The following is a 16,795-nucleotide window of genomic DNA, read 5'->3' on the forward strand; positions in this document are numbered from 1 at the left end:
CACACATTATTGGAAGCCAATGCAAGGTTTGTGATAACATGGCAGATGAGGTTCCCCTTTTTTTTCCAGCCACAAACAAACCATACATCTATGTTCTGGACCACTTGCTGTCTGCTGATAAGTTTCAGAGGGAGATTGATCAGCCGTCCATTGCAGTAGTCTAGAAATGACAAAAGCAGTGTTTACATGACCAATCAAAAAGATCCCTTATCTAGAAGAGGTTGTGCCTAGTACATCACTTACACCTTAAAATAGGCTGATCATATCATCTGCGAGACCCGTCCCTCCTGAGAGAGAAAGGAATCAAGCTTTACCCCTAAAGACTTGATCTTTGACACAAGAACACTCACTAGCTCAATATCAGTTGTGGTTTTTGGGTACTTGCCAGGTTCTTATGGCCCAGGATGCTGGGCTTGATGGACCCTTGGTCTGACCCATTATGGCATGTTCTTATGTGGTTAATAGAAACTGAGAAGACCATCCCAACCCAAAGTGCATCTGTCTTACTCTTACTCATTGCCAGCATATTTGTTAAGAGCTAGTCAACTATCCTATAAATAATAGATTTAAGATTTGTGAGTGACTGCCAAATCTGAATCCGGGGGTAAATAAATTGCACATTTGCATAATGTGGACCAGAAGATCCAGATCATGAATAAGTTTACCTCAACTCGGAAGAGAGCCATATCCCTAGGAAGCCCCGAACTATGGAACTCCCTCCCAACCGAACTGAGAACACAACAAAATTTAAAAACCTTCAAAAAAGAACTAAAAACTTGGATGTTCACCAAAGCCTACCAAAACACCCTATGACTCTATGCTACAACTTCCCTCCCTACCGGCCCATATAAACATACAGAACCAATCCTAAGCACGTAAGTTAACCTGAACAGTTTAACAACCAAACTATGGTTAGAACGACTAAGATAACTATGTTAACAAGCATATGAATTTTTGGACAATCTGTTAAACATCGAAACTTTGTAAACCGTTGTGATGGCGAAACCGAAAAACGGTATATCTGCATAAAGATATTAAACAGCAATGGTGAGGTTAAGCACTCTTGAGAGACCCCACTGTCCACCACACATGATTCTGACTGGGACTCATTCACACAGACAGATGTACTCCGACTTGGCAAAAATGAAACAAAGTAATGCAGAGCAACACTCTCTTTAGCAAGAGACTGGTAGTGTTCAAGCAAAATAGCATGAGCTATCAAATCAAGTGTATCACAAGTCCAGCAGAATCAGGACAGTAAACCGCCCCTTGTCAATCATCTGCAGTAGTTTACTACTGCACCACGACCATAACTTTCTTGGCACTGTCCCCACCTGGAAACCCCCTTGACAAGCATCCAAGCAAATTCTCTCTTCCAAATATGCTGACAACTGATCTGTTACTGTCCTCTCAACCAATGTAACTATAAAATGCAAGTTCACAATAGGGCAATAACTAGCACAGGACCTAGAGTTCAGGCTTACCTTCTTTAAAACTAGAATTGCGAGTTTTCCAAGCAGCAAGTACCTGCCCCTCCTTGAGTGATTCACTGACCAGAAATTTTATTAAATGCTGACCCATTTCAGGCAGCTTCAGCAGTTTAGGAGTACAAGGGTCCAAGGGATAATAAGTAATCCTTATCCTAGAAAGAATGCAAGCAAAAGAACCAAACTCCACAAAGGCTTTCTGCTTGCGATTACCCCCCCCCCCGGCCCCCATTTGACCAGTCTTATCTGGGACGTTCCTTGCAATCCTCCCAACAGGGACTGCTCAGACTTCCTTCTCCCAAAGATTCATGTACAACATACATGAGAAATGAACTTCTCATTCTTAGCACCCAGCTTATGGAACACACTCCCATTGGCGTCAATTTTAAAAAGTCCGCATGTTACTGTTTGTGTCCTTGTTTATAATTTACTTTAATTATTGTTATATTTAACGTTTGATTAATGTTACAAATATAAACAAACACTTTATCTCGTGTTGATTTTATATTAGAAAAGTGATTAATCAAAACTTATAATAAACTAAGCTAAACACTGCCACTGAACCATTAGACAGTATCTTACCAGATATATTTTAAATAGTTCAAAATCTGATATACCTGAAACTGTTGGAAAATTTATCAGTTTGAAATTTCTAAATTTAAAGGAAATTCCCAGTTTTTTTTTTTTTTTTTAATCCTTAACTAAAACATTAGTAGAAACCTGCTGATTTGAAATCTTATTCTCTGTTAGCTCATATTTTTTGGACATTTCTTTAATATTGGCAGCTCATACAATTCTGTTCTCCCTCCTCCCCCCCCCCCCCCCCCCCCCCCCATCTATTAGGTCGTGCCCCAAAAACACAAGAATAAAGACAATAATACCCGGGGAACTATGTTGGGAAAACAGGCTGCAGCTTTTCTGAAGTGACACATACTGCTCCTCCCAGTACCCGAGCCATCCCTAGTTAGTATATAACACTGGGCATCAAACCGCAGTCTGCCTTGTCTAGCAAGACAGCCACTGGCCACCAATCTCTCCCTCCCCCCGCCATGCATCCAAGCAAGGGGACCTCAACAACCAGGCTAGTTATGCCCAATTGGAACTGCCTGTACTGCCCCAAAGGACATGTCTGCCCAAATCCTTGGCACCCACCCCCAAGGTGCCTACCTGCTCGGGTACCCCCGCCCCCCTCCAGCTTCGCCAGAAGTATACATCCAAAACATAACAGAAATAATTTGCTAATTAACATAATTAACTAACCAATATCAATCACATCAAACATGTCCCCATGTACCCACCACCCTGTGTCCACCTTGTTAACAGAAGGGCGGACGGGTGGCAGGGAATGAAGCAAACCCGACAAATAGGTGGTTGCTGCTTTGTAACGCTCTAAACCCCCTCTCGGGTGGGCCAACCCTAGTGATACTGTCCTTATGTTATAGCTGTGCTTCCTCTGCCCCTCACCATCCATGTCATCTAGAATGTACGGCACCCAATGGAAATCTGCATGATGCTCAGGTCGGCAGAGGAGAGGGGTGTATCGAGACCTTGCGCCATGTTAACAGCAGCCTCTGCAGGCTGCATGGGACCTTCCGTTAACATTGCCAACTCGCCCAGCTGTTCTCAACGCTCCCCCCTCCCCCCCATCCATTAGTGCGTGCCTCAGAACACAAGCATAGAGACAATAATACCCAGGAAACTGTGTTGGGAAAACAGGCCACAGCTTTATTGAATAGTGACATATACTGCCCCCCCCCGCCTCCAGTACCTAAGCCACCCCTAGTTACTATATGGCACCGGGCATCAAACCACCATGTCTTGGCAAGCAAGACAAACACTGCCCACCAACACCAACCTCCCTGCCTGCCATGCATCCAAGCAAGGGGGCCTCAACAACCAGGTTAGTTATGCCCAACCGGAACTGTCAGTACCGCCCCGAAGGACATGTCTGCCTAAATCCTTGGCAGGCAGCCACCCCCAAGGTGCCTATCGGTTCAGGTACCACAGCCACAGGCCTGGAGCAGTGCCTCACTTGTCCCAGGCCTTCCCCACACCCACTAATTACTGCAGCCTGACTACACCCACAGCCCCAGAACTCCTTCCATTGCTTCCTGTATGGCATTATTAAAGAGGCCCTGTCCAATGTTGGACAAGTGTACCTGGTCTGGCTTGTACAACCCCTCACATCTCATCTGCCCACTTGTGCCTAAGTTTTTGCCTTCCCAGCATTTGTACCCAGACCCCCACCCCCACCTTCATCTTCTTTATGCCCCTATCCCATAACTTATGGTCTGCCCATTTTATGCTAAGTATAATATCAGACCAAACCAATCGTGACAGATGGGCCAATGCCACCAACTCTGCAGTGTCCTTCATAATCATAGCAATTAACTGCCTGCATGAGTACCATCCCAGGTGGTTGCCACCCAGGTGTACTATGATGACATCAGGTCTAGCGATCACCTCGCGTTTGTAACATAAAGTTGATAGTAATTGCTCCTATAGCATCCCGCGCCTTCCCATCCACAAAACACGCATACCGTATGGGGCCATATTCAAATGAATACTGCAAGGCCTCTCCTGTGCCCTCCTAGCCGCCCAATGGATGGAGTGTCTCAAAATCCAGATTGTCCTTCGGCCTAGGGGCAGACCTGTACTAGAAATGTCAACTGTTAATATCTGCGTTGCACATTTAGGCCTGACATACAGATTAATGGCAGATTACCTCTTACGCCCTATCTTTTGAGTGGTAGCGATATTCAAGCCTGCCTGCACTGTGCTAGTAGCTGCCCCGATCCTAAATGAATGTGTACCATATTCTGCTGGGTCCATATGTAGCGCCAGAAACTTCTGAAAAACTGCAAAAAAAAATTGGAATCTGGTTAAATGTACCCCATCCGTGTGTACTAACAAATGCACACCCCTTTGGCTTTCTCACAGGACAAGCAGGATGGTAGCCTCACGTATGGGTGACATCACAGGATGGCATGCACTAAACCTGCAGCCAGCAGGGGTCCCCCTTCAGTCTTCTTTTTTCCGTACAGCAGTTGCCACGCGGGTTAAGGAGCTCCACAGAGATTCCTGGCAGGAATTTTCCTCACGGAACTACTAAAAACTTTCATTCCCCCACAGGGGTCCCTCCTTCGAATTTTTGAGTCTGCGGTACTCCGGTAAGTTTTTTTTACCTGTTTTCGGTCGATTCACGTCAAGTTTGGCCCTCACGGCCTACTGGCCATCGACCGTACCGCGGCTAAATTTTTCAAAGGCCATGGCGTCAGGGTTCCGTTGGTGCCCAGACTGTACTCACACCATGTCCATAACAGACCCGCATAAAGTCTGTGTAATGTGTCTTGGGTGGGAGCATGATGTCCTGACTTGCACCAAATGTGCCTTAATGACACCAAAAGGTCGCAAGACCAGAATGGAGAAAATGGAACTTTTCTTCCGTTCTCAAACACCGACACGGTCTACTGCATCGACGTCGTCTGAACCGGCACGGCCTACTTTGCACGAGTATCAGCCACCGGCCGGTGACTGTCCGGCATCGACAATTTCTCAGCCTTCAACTACCTCTACTTCCCCTCAGGACCGAGGGGATCATAGAGAGAAACATCGGCATCGCCACCGGAAGTCTCGGACCATTGATGAAGGAAAATCATCGACCTCGCCATCGTCCGAGCCGCCATCAAAGAAACCCGTCCAGAAAAGGCATCGACCCTTTCTGCGACCGGGTCACTGAGGCAACCCTCACCCGGATGCGTATCAGGAGCCGCGACTCCGCCTTTAACAGTGGTCCCTCCGGCTATGCCTCTGCCTCCTTCTTCCCTTCTGGAGCCGGGGCTGCTTGCTCCAGGTCTCTGTGAAGAACTGGACTGGATGGTTCAGGAGGCCATCGATAAGACAATGCACAAACTCCAAGGTCCCGCGGAACCGACCATCGATCCCATTCCGGCAGCATTGGCACCGCTGCTCTCGAAGATGGAAGTGCTTATAGCCGCTTTTCCACCGATGGATCCTGGGTCACCGATGGCTCTGGTGCCTTCCCCGTTTACCCTGTCATCTGGAGGAGAAACACTGTTCCGCATTCCTCCATCGGTAGTCCTTCCGATGCCTCAACCATTGATGCAGATGCGCCCATCGGTGCCACCGATCCATCCATTGATGCCCTCGCCTTCATCGGTGCCTCCAGTACTTCCCTCGATGCCTTCAGATCCTAGACCAGGACCTTCAGGTAATACCCTTGTCCTGTTCTTTTCAGGTTCCTAAAGGGGCATGTGCTGATCCCTATGACACCTGGACTGATGATTCATCTCAAGACACCGATGATTTACCATCGCCACCTTCTCCTACTGAAAGTAGGAAGCGTTCTCCTCCAGAGGACTTGTCCTTCATAAATTTTGTGAAGGAAATGTCTGAATTGGTTCCCTTCCAATTACAGACTGAGCAAGATGATAGGCACCAAATGATGAAGCTCTTACAATTCCTGGATACTCCCAAGGAAATAACCTCCATCCCTATTCACCATGTTCTTTTGGATCTCCTCAAAAAGAACTGGGAACACCCTGGTTCTGTTGCTCCAGTCAGCAGAAAAGCTGATACCACTTATTTGGTCCAGTCAGCCCCAGGATTCCAGAAACCTCAGCTGGATCACCAATCTGTAGTTGTAGAATCTGCCCAAAAGAGGGCAAAAAGATCAAAACCCCACTCTTCTTTCCCCCAAGTAAGGAACAGAAATTCCTGGATGCCATTGGCCGGCGTGTCTTCCAGGGATCAATGCTCATCTCTCGGATCGCCTCTTACCAGCTGTATATGACCCAGTACAACAGGGTCTTATTCAAGCAGATACAGGACTTTGCAGAGTCCCTGCCACAGCAATTCCAGGAACAGCTTCAAACCCTGGTACATAAGGGTTTTGAGGCAGGGAAGCATGAAATAAGATCATCTTATGATATCTTCGACACCGCTTCCAGGGTATCTGCAACTGCTATTTCGGCAAGAAGATGGGCCTGGCTTAAGTCTTTGGAGTTGCGCCCTGAAGTACAAGACAGATTATCTGATCTGTCCTGCATAGGAGACAATCTGTTTGGCGAACAGATTCAGCGGACGGTGGTGGAACTCAAGGAGCATCATGAGACCCTTTGCCAGCTCTCTCTGATGCCCTCTGAGTATTCCTCCAAACAGCCTTTCAGGAAAGATGCTAAAAAGTAATTCTTCCATCTAAAGAAGTCCTATCCACCACCGTCTAGAACACATTCCACGAGACCTTTCCAAAAGGCCCAGTCTCGTCAACCGCAGAAACAAAAGCTGCAGGCAGCTCCTCAGCCGGGCCCTGCTTCCGGCTTTTGACTCCTGCATAGAGAGCAGTAGCCAGTTTCCACTGCCTCAGATACCAGTGGGAGGTCGATTGTGTGCCACCTGTTGTTGAAATGGCACAATCACCTCAGACCAGTGGGTCCTTGCCATTAATCTCTCAAGGTTATCACCTGAACTTTCTCTCCATCCCACCGGACTCCCCACCTCTACCGACTTGGAGAACATCCGACCACTCACTTCTCCTGGAGCAGGAAGTCTCCCTCTTCCTCCAGTCCAGAGCAATAGAGCCAGTGCCCTACTCCCAACAAGGCCTAGGATTCTATTCCTGGTACTTTCTAATCCCCAAAAAATCAGGCGGCATTCATCCAATTCTGGACCTACGTGCCCTCAAGTACCTCCAACGAGAAAAGTTCAAGATGGTAACCTTGGGTTCTCTCTTTCCTCTTCTGCAAAGAGGAGACTGGCTCTGCTCTCTCGATCTCCAGGACGCATACACACACATTGCGATAACTCCATCTCATCGCAAATACTTGAGATTTCTGGTAGGCCCCAAGCACTATCAGTACAGAGTGCTTCCATTCAGCCTCGCATCTACACCACGAGTCTTCACAAAATGTCTCGTAGTAGTTGCAGCCTTCCTCAGGGCTCAAGGTGTATACGTCTACCCCTATCTAGACGATTGCTTGTTCAGGGCTCCTACTCAGCAAACTGCTCTGTCGTCCCTACATCTTACCTTACACACCCTGATTTCGCTAGGATTTCTAGTCAACTGCGACAAATCCTACTTAGTCCCATCTCAAACCTTATCATTCATAGGGGTAGACGTGGATACCTTGCTGGCAAAAGCTTTTCTACCTCGACAACAAGCTCTCACTCTCGTCTCTCTCGCACACCAACTGCAGTCTCAGCGCTGCACGACTGCATGCCGCTTTCTTATCCTACTGGGACACATGGCATCCTCAGTTCAGGTCACCCCAATGGCCCGCCTAGACATTAGAGTCATGCAGTGGACTCTAAGGTCACAATGGACTCAATGCATTCAGCCCCTGTCGACCATTGTCTCTCGCCTGGTGGAAAAATCAAATCAATCTCCTCCAAAGCTTGCCCTTCCAGGCTCCAGGCCCTTAAATAATTCTCACCACCAATGCTTCCAACCTCGGCTGGGGAGCCCATGTGGCCAATCTGCAGAGACAAGGAAATTGGTCTCTAGAGGAAGCCAAACACCAAATCAATTTCCTGGAGCTTAGAGCAATCAGATATGCCCTCAGGGTATTTCAGGATCGCCTCTCCAACCAAGTCATCCTGATTCAGACGGACAACCAGGTGGCCATGTGGTACATCAACAAGCAGGGAGGAACGGGCTCTTACCTACTGTGTCAGGAAGCTGCGCAGATATGGGCAGTGGCCCTCTCCCACTCAATGTACCTCAGGGCCACCTACTTGCCGGGAGTGGACAATGTGTTGGCGGACAAGCTGAGTCGTGCCTTTCAACCGCACGAGTGGTCTTTCAACCCCTTAGTGGCGGACTCGATCTTCCAACAATGGGGTTACCCTCATATAGATATCTTTGCGACATGTCAAAACCGCAAAGAAGAGAACGTCTGCTCTCTCACTCGCTGCCAACACTCACAACCAAGAGATGCATTCTCCCTCTCATGGGCGACAGGTCTCCTATATGCATTCCCTCCACTTCCACTTCTCTCAAAGACGCTCGTGAAGTTACGTCAGGACAAGGGAACCATGATCCTGATAGCACCTCACTGGCCACGCCAAGTGTGGTTTCCAATATTTCAGGATCTCTCCATTTGCAGCCACATTCCCTTGGGAAAGGACCCGCTTCTGATTACCCAAAACGACGGGTGCCTGCGCCACCCCAACCTTCAAGCCTTGTCCTTGATGGCATGGATTTTGAAAGGTTAATTCTTCAACCACTTAACCTTTTGGATCCAGTTTCTCGTGTCCTGATTGCTTCGCGAAAGCCTTCCAAGAGAAAATCTTATTTTTACAAATGGAACAGGTTTCAGTCATGGTTCTCTTCTCAATCCCTTGACCCCTTTACCTGTCCAATCACGAAGTTTCTGGACTATCTCTGGCATTTGTCGGAGTCAGGTCTAAAAACGTCCTCCATCAGAATGCATGTTAGTGCGGTGGCCGCCTTCCATAAAGGTATCGGACATTCCTATTTCAGTACAACCCCTAGTAACACGTTTTCTGAAGGGCTTGCTTCACCTCAAGCCTCCATGCGTCCTCCGGCCCCTTCTTGGGACCTCAACCTGGTTTTGGGTCGGCTCATGAAACCACCATTCGAGCCTCTCCAATGCTGTGAACTGCGCTATCTCACATGGAAAGTGATTTTCCTTTTGGCAATCACTTCGGCTCACAGGGTTAGTGAGTTACAGGCCCTAGTTACCTATCCGCCTTACACTAAACTTCTGCAGGACCGGGCAGTACTCCCCACTCACCCTAAGATCTTCCCTAAGGTAGTATCAGAGTTTCATCTCAATCAATCCAATATACTACCTACCTTTTTTCCCAGGCCCCATTCCAGTCCAGGAGAACAGACTCTGCATACTCTTGTCTGTAAACGGGCTCTAGCGTTCTACCTAGACTGTACAGCTGCCCACAGGAAAAGCACTCAGTTATTCGTCTCTTTCCATTCCATCAAATTGGGGCAGCCTGTGGGAAAGCAGACTCTCTCCTCCTGGTTAGCGGACTGCATATCCTTTTGCTATCAGCAAGCAGGCATTCCACTTCAAGACCATGTTAAAGCACACTCTGTGAGGGCCAGGGCGACTTCAATAGCACACCTACGTTCAGTGCCGCTTCCTGACATTTGCAGGGCTGCCACTGGAGTTCTCTCCATATCTTTACAGCCCACTATTGCTTGGACAAAGCCGGAAGACAAGATTCCATCTTCAGCCAATCTGTCCTGCGTAACCTATTCACAACTTGACGTACCAACACCCTTCCACCTGCCCATTAGGGTTCAGGATGCCCTCTACCAAATTCCACCCCAGTCCTTGTGTCTATTGCACATCTTGGGTACATTTGGTGCATTTCTCTGACATCCTCAGCTCTGTACTCACCCATATGTGAGGACTACCATCCTGCTTGTCCTGTGAGAAAGCAAATGTTGCTTACCTGTAGTAGGTAAGCAACATTTGCTGTAGTAGGTAAGCACATTCTCACAGGACACGCCACCCCGCGGTGTTGGGTTCGTTACGTTTCTTATTTTATTTTTCGGCATTTCCTGTAGCTTTTTAACAAGACTGAAGGGGGACCCCTGCTGGCTGCAAGGTTAGTGCCATGCCCGGTAGGGGCCAGTCAAACATTAGAACATAAGAAATTGCCATGCTGGGTCAGACCAAGGGTCCATCAAGCCCAGCATCCCGTTTCCAACAGAGGCCAAAACCAGGCCACAAAAACCTGGCAATTACCCAAACACTAAGAAGATCCCATGCTACTGATGCAATTAATAGCAGTGGCATTTCCCTAAGTAAAATTGATTAATAGCCATTAATGGACTTCTCCTCCAAGAACTTATCCAAATCTTTTTTGAACCCAGCTACACTAACTGCACTAACCACATCCTCTGGCAACAAATTCCAGAGCTTTATTGTGCGTTGAGTGAAAAAGAATTTTCTCCGATTAGTCTTAAATGTGCTACTTGCTAACTTCATGGAATGCCCCCTAGTCCTTCTATTATTCGAAAGTGTAATAACCAATTGACATCTACTCGTTCAAGACCTCTCATGATCTTAAAGACCTCTATCATATCCATCCTCAGCCGTCTCTTCTCCAAGCTGAACAGCCCTAACCTCTTCAGCCTTTCCTCATAGGGGAGCTGTTCCATCCGCTTTATCATTTTGGTTGCCCTTCTCTGTACCTTCTCCATCACAACTATATCTTTTTTGAGATGCGGCAACCAGAATTGTACACAGTATTCAAGGTGAGGTCTCACCATGGAGCGATAGAGGCATTATGACATTTTCCGTTCTATTAACCATTCCCTTCCTAATAATTCTTAACATTCTATTTGCTTTTTTGACTGCTGCAGCACACTGAGCTGACTATTTTAAAGTATTATCCACTATGATGCCTAGACCTTTTTCCTGGGTGGTAGCTCCTAATATGGAACCTAACATCGTGTAACTACAGCAAGGGTTATTTTTCCCTATATGCAACATCTTGCACTTGTCCACCTTGCATTTGTCCAAAGTTCTAGAAACTTTGACAAAAGTGTTCCGTGATTGGGCTCCATCCTGTGATGTCACCCATATGTGAGGACTAACATCCTGCTGTCCTGTGAGAACACCTGTTACAGGTAATCAACATTTGCTATACAGGGAGCCTTTGATTATAGGAGTGAGAATATATAATCACCAGTACAGTCAGATGATGCCTACTTATTTCATATTTAATAGTATGTGTAGATATAAAAAAAAATCAGAAATAACATCATAAAACCATTCCAGAAAACTCTGATATCCTGCCTTTCTGGGCTGCTTTACGATATAGAAATAGGGCTAGTGACTAGTCCACTGGAACAAGAGCCTTTGCAGTTCTACAATCATTTGTAATTTGTAAAGTTTTTTATACATTTCGCTCTAGAATTTTTTAAATTTTTCTTGCAATAATTTTTATTTGGCTAGGTGTATTTGATCAGTTTCCAAGCCGTTTGTTCTTATTAAAGGTTAATAGAGAAGCTAACTCAGTCTCCAAGCTCTGAGGAATCTCAGTGGAGCAATTATAACCCTTAAGCAAAGAAATCGTAGAGCAGTTCTGCAAGAAATATATCTAAATTCCCATAGTATTGTCAACATTTTGAATGATAATTCTTTGAAATTTTGTACTTGTCCTGGGACTACTACTACTATTACTATGTTCTATAGATGTACACAGCGCTGGTTCAAATAAGTCAAATGCTGTATTTGATTATTGCTAATGCATGCCCTGTGTGAATGTTGTCAGGTCTGCCCTATTGCTTGGTGTCCTGGCTGTATCTGAATTATTGTAACAGTTCATATGTTTTTTTCATGGTGTTGAAGTAATAAGTTATGAATAAATTTAGTGAGATGCTAAATGTAAGATTTACATTACATTTTTTTTAAATCTTGTTCTGTGCAGTTGCTTTCCGCATCTATGATATGGACAAAGATGGCTTTATCTCTAATGGGGAACTCTTCCAGGTGTTGAAGATGATGGTTGGGAACAATCTCAAGGACACACAGTTGCAACAAATAGTAGACAAAACCATAATTAATGCAGATAAGGATGGTGATGGCAGAATATCCTTTGAAGAATTCTGTGCTGTAAGTACTTGTCACAGAGGGCATTTAATGAACTATAATTTAATTTTTATGTATTAGTAAATTAAATGAGAAAATTATATTATATTGCCATGGTCAGTTAGGATGGGGGTTTTCCCTAAACTGCAGTACTAGAGTACTGCAATTTAGGGAATCCTGTGAAAATTCCTTAAGTCTTGTTGCTGTCGTTGGGGAAAACCCCATCTAACTGGCCATGGCAACACACAGTAGAGTCCTCCCCATCCTAGGGCAGCCAGATAAAGGGACCACAAGTTGTATTAAAAAGCCTCCCCAGGCCACCATAGAAAAAATGTCCTTCATGATCTATGGGGCAAATAACCAGCCCCATCCTCTAGCATTTTAGCCTTGCTCTCTTGTATAAAAAACCAAAATCCTCTCCCCAGGCCCTCTCCAGCTTATTCCATCCGCAAAGGTCTATTGAGGGGGCAGGAGCTCCCATTGGAGCCATCTTGAAAATGGTGCCAGTTGACCCACAGTTTTCGTTTGCCACTCACATGCAGGGCAAAGATCCATGGATCAACCAATGCCATTTTCCAAGATGGCACCATTAGGGCAGGAGTGAGTGAGGGATCAGTCCTGCTCCCTCAACACACCACTTCAAATTGGGTAAGCTGGAATGTTGGCGGGTGCTACATTTTTTTTACAAGGGGGAGGGGCCAGAAAGACACTTTGTTTTCCCTATTTATGAGATGGGATGAGCAGGATGTAGAGAAGGCTGATTACTTACCCAGTGGACTACCAAGGGCATTTTTTAACTGGCATCCATGAGAGCATTGGTAGTATGCCAATGCTTCCAAGGCAAAGTTAATTACCCCAGTGTTCTCAAACTTTTTTGTATGCCACGACCTTCCTTAAATTACGGGGATCGGTTACAGAGATGATTAGAAAGTGGTGTGGAATATGCTGTCTCTCCACCCACTAATCTCATGGGTCAACCCTGCAGCTGCTCTGTCATTTTAAGAAGGTAACTAGAAAGTTTACGAAAGTTGTTTTGCTCTTACTTTACAGTACCTGAATGTAACTCATCTTGAGCTATCAATGAAAAGGCATGAACTAAATACACAATTTTTAAAAAATTGCACGTTTCTCTTTTCCCTTCCCTCTCCAGGCAGCCAATAATAATGTCCTTAGAAAAGAAAAAAAATACCTCCCCCTAGCTCCCAGCCAGCCACCAATCGATTATTGGAAAAAAACCCTCTTTCCCTCCCATATCTAGCCACTAGTTGATCATTAAAAAAAAAAAGACATCCCTCTTCCCACTTTTCCTTCCCAGTCAGCCATCAGCTTGAAATTAAAAAAGAAAAATCCTTCCCCATCTCTCTCATAGAAACATAGAAATGACGGCAGAAGAAGACCAAACGGCCCATCCAGTCTGCCCAGCAAGCTTTTGCAATTATTTTTTTCATACTTAGCTGTTACTCTTGGCCCTTATAAGTAACATTTTGATTCTATTTCCCTTCCACCCCCACCATCAATATAGTTAGCAGTGCTGGTGCTGCATCTAAATGAAGTATCTTGCTAATTGTTTACGGGTAGTAACCGCCTTAATAAGCAAGCTACTCCCACGCTTGTTTACCAAGCCTGTGCAATTCAGTCCTTATTGGTTGTTGTCTGAATATAAAACCTCTTTTCTTCATCCCCCTGCCGTTGAAGCAGTGAGCTGCGCTGGATATGAATTCCAAGTGAAGTATCAGGCTTAATTGATTCTGGGTAGTAACCGCCATAACAAGCAAGCTACTCCCCTGCTTTTTTGTGGATGCAAATCCTTTTTCCACATTTCCTCTTGCCGTTGAAGCATAGAGCAATGTTGGTGTCGCATTAACCGTGTGTATATTTATTGAATAAGGATATTAATCTCCAGGTAGTAGCAGTCATTCCCGCAAGCCACCCCCAAGCCTCTTCTCTTCATTCACATCCTCTAGACTTTATGGATCCACAGTGTTTATCCCGCTCCCCTTTGAAATCCTTCACAGTTTTGGTCTTCACCACTTCCTCCGGAAGGGTGTTCCAGACATCCACCACCCTCTCCGTGAAGAAATACTTCCTGACATTGATTCTGAGTCTTCCTTCCTGGAGCTTCAAATCATGACCCCTGGGGCGCGCTGACGTCACCGGCAGGAATGGCCGCTTAGAGTTAGAGCTCCCGGCGAAGCTTACAGAAATCGGCCCGAATCTGCACCATCCAGCCTGCATCCCTTGCTATACTCACCTTCTTGCAGTGGCATCCTCAACCCTGATGGCCCTGAAGAGAAAAACACGATCTTACTCAGTTTTCGTACACTAAACTTGGAGAAGATCACGGCGTGGTCATGGCGGACCCGGCCGAGGGTGAGGCCTTAATGTCTGAGCCGGAGCGCCCTGCCCCCGAAACACTCTCCGAACTACCATCTCGCTCCTAAATGAGGGACTGGTTTATTCAGCTGAGAGCGGATATGAAACAGCATAAGCGGGAGCTCTTGCAATCTATATCGGAGGTGAGGGAAGATTTGGCGGCCTTGGGAAATAGGGTTGATGAATTGGATACTCGAGTGGAGAGGCAGGAGGATGTGATAATCAAAATGGAGGAAGCCCAGCAGCGATGCTGCTCTGAAGAAATGATACTAGCTGAAAAGGTGGAAGATTTGGAGAACCGGTCGCGCCGCAACAACTTACGAATTCGGGGGGTTCCCGACACGCCTGAATACGCTGATGCTGAGGAAGTAGCTAAGAAGATATTTCGCCACTTACTGTCAGGTGGGGAGGCAGAGGAGGCGGCCATTAACGAGGATATCTGCTTTTTTCGCATTGAAAGGGCACATCGCACATTAGGCCCCAGAGTTGCGGACAAGCCGAGGGACATCCTAGTGTGCCTACAAACATATAAAGAAAAATCGCGCCTGTATGAGGCATCCAGAAAGATGCAGGATCGGCTTTGGGACGGTAATAAGCTGTCAATTTATAACGACCTTGCTGCTCTTACACTGCGTAAACGTTTTGAATTGCGCCCCGCCACCACAGCCTTGCAAGAACGTCACATCAGATATCGCTGGACATTTCCATTCAGCCTTCAATTCACGGTGGAGGGGGTAACCCACCGAATAAAGACGATGGCGGAGGCGGCGATGGCGCTTGCTACAGCGAATATAACGATGCCTTCATCCGTCGCCCGTGCGGCCCCTCACCCACATACTGTGCCACCAACTCCACGCTGGCAAAGGGTGGGCAATAACAGGCGCTTGGAGCGCAGAAGCGAACGCCTCAGGATTCATCGACCTTGAGGAACGCCGCTTCTCCAGTGCGCTGAACGCCTGACTTTTTTGATGGCTGTTTTTCTATAACCTGTATAGCAATCATGATTCGGGACTGAGATTTGGATTTACATAAGTGTTACTTGCCGGGACAGTGGCTAACTTGTCGGCGGCTAAGACCCCTTGGCAAGGAGGTATCCAAATGGGGGATACAAATGGTAATTTGGGGTGGGGGGGAGGGTTTATGTCCAAGAGCTCATAGGGAGAATGTTGTTCTCTGATCAGATTTTGTTATGTATGTCAGGTAAATGGTGCCAGGGAGCTTCTGAGGGGAGCCCTATTCATCCTTAAACATCGATTATGGCTTTAAAACTCTGGTCCCTCAATGTTAAGGGACTTAACACTCCCACTAAACGCCAGTTGCTCACATGTGACCTCCGCCGCCAACATGTTGATATCGCCCTGTTACAGGAAACGCACGTGCGGAAACACCACGAGCGGTTGTTGCAATTTAAGGGATACCCTAATTCCTTTTTTGCGGCCAGTACTAAAACGTCACGGTATACGGGAGTGGGTATACTTATTGCCCAGCATGTTATATATGATTACAAATCTCACGTAGCAGACCCGCAAGGCCACTATTTATTGCTAAAAATACAAATCGATAAGCAATTGTATACCATCATTAATATTTACGCTCCTAATGTTGAGCAGGGGTCCTTTTTCCAGGCACTGCAGGAGGTTCTCTCCACATTTGCTGAAGGCCTTTTATTGTGGGGCGGAGATCACAATGTGGTGCGCAATTCTAGGGTTGATACCTCACACTATAGAACTGCAGGGAGTTGGAAGGCCACATCAGTGTTATCTAGTCTCATGCGTGATTGGGGATTGGTGGATATCTGGCGCCACCCCACCTCTAGGTCCTACACATTTTTTTCTAACCCCCACAAAACATACTCCAGGATTGACTTTGTATTGGTAGATAGGGGTATACAAAATCAGGTGGTGGAGGCAGGGATAGAGGCAGGGATAGAGGCTATCACTTGGTTGGACCATGCTCCGGTGTGGATTACCGTCCTTCTGGCTCACCCTGATCTGGGTCTTCATTATTGGCGGTTGCGGGAAGAGTTATTGCGGGACCCCGCCCATAGCAAGCTCCTCTCTGATCATCTCCGGGAATATTTTAAACTGAATACAGGAACGGTTCAAAGGGCGGGCTCTCTATGGGAATGTTCAAAAATAGTTGAGGGGTCGTATTATAGCACTCTCCTCCGCTCTGCGTAAACAGAAGGAACAGCAGCGTACTGCACTGCTTCGTACAATAGAGTCGTTAACCCACAAGCATACACAGCACCCTAATGACCGAGATCTTAAACGATTACAAACCGCACGCTCTGACCTCCACATTTTGGATGCTGCTCAGATAGCATATAATTTG

At 46.5% G+C, this 16,795-nt stretch overlaps 1 protein-coding gene across 3 annotated transcripts in view; it reads left to right on the top strand.

The window, feature by feature from the left end:
- PPP3R1 (protein phosphatase 3 regulatory subunit B, alpha) overlaps positions 1–16,795 on the top strand; it is a 172,768-nt gene that overhangs the window by 137,025 nt on the left and 18,948 nt on the right. For all 3 annotated transcript variants that reach the window (XM_029593589.1, XM_029593590.1, XM_029593588.1), the window contains exon 5: positions 11,928–12,112. In XM_029593589.1, the coding sequence (XP_029449449.1) occupies positions 11,928–12,112 (185 nt within the window). The remainder of the gene's footprint in view (positions 1–11,927; positions 12,113–16,795) is intronic.

This window comes from Rhinatrema bivittatum, chromosome 3, assembly GCF_901001135.1.
Source record: "Rhinatrema bivittatum chromosome 3, aRhiBiv1.1, whole genome shotgun sequence".
Classification (NCBI taxonomy): Eukaryota; Metazoa; Chordata; class Amphibia; order Gymnophiona; family Rhinatrematidae; genus Rhinatrema; species Rhinatrema bivittatum.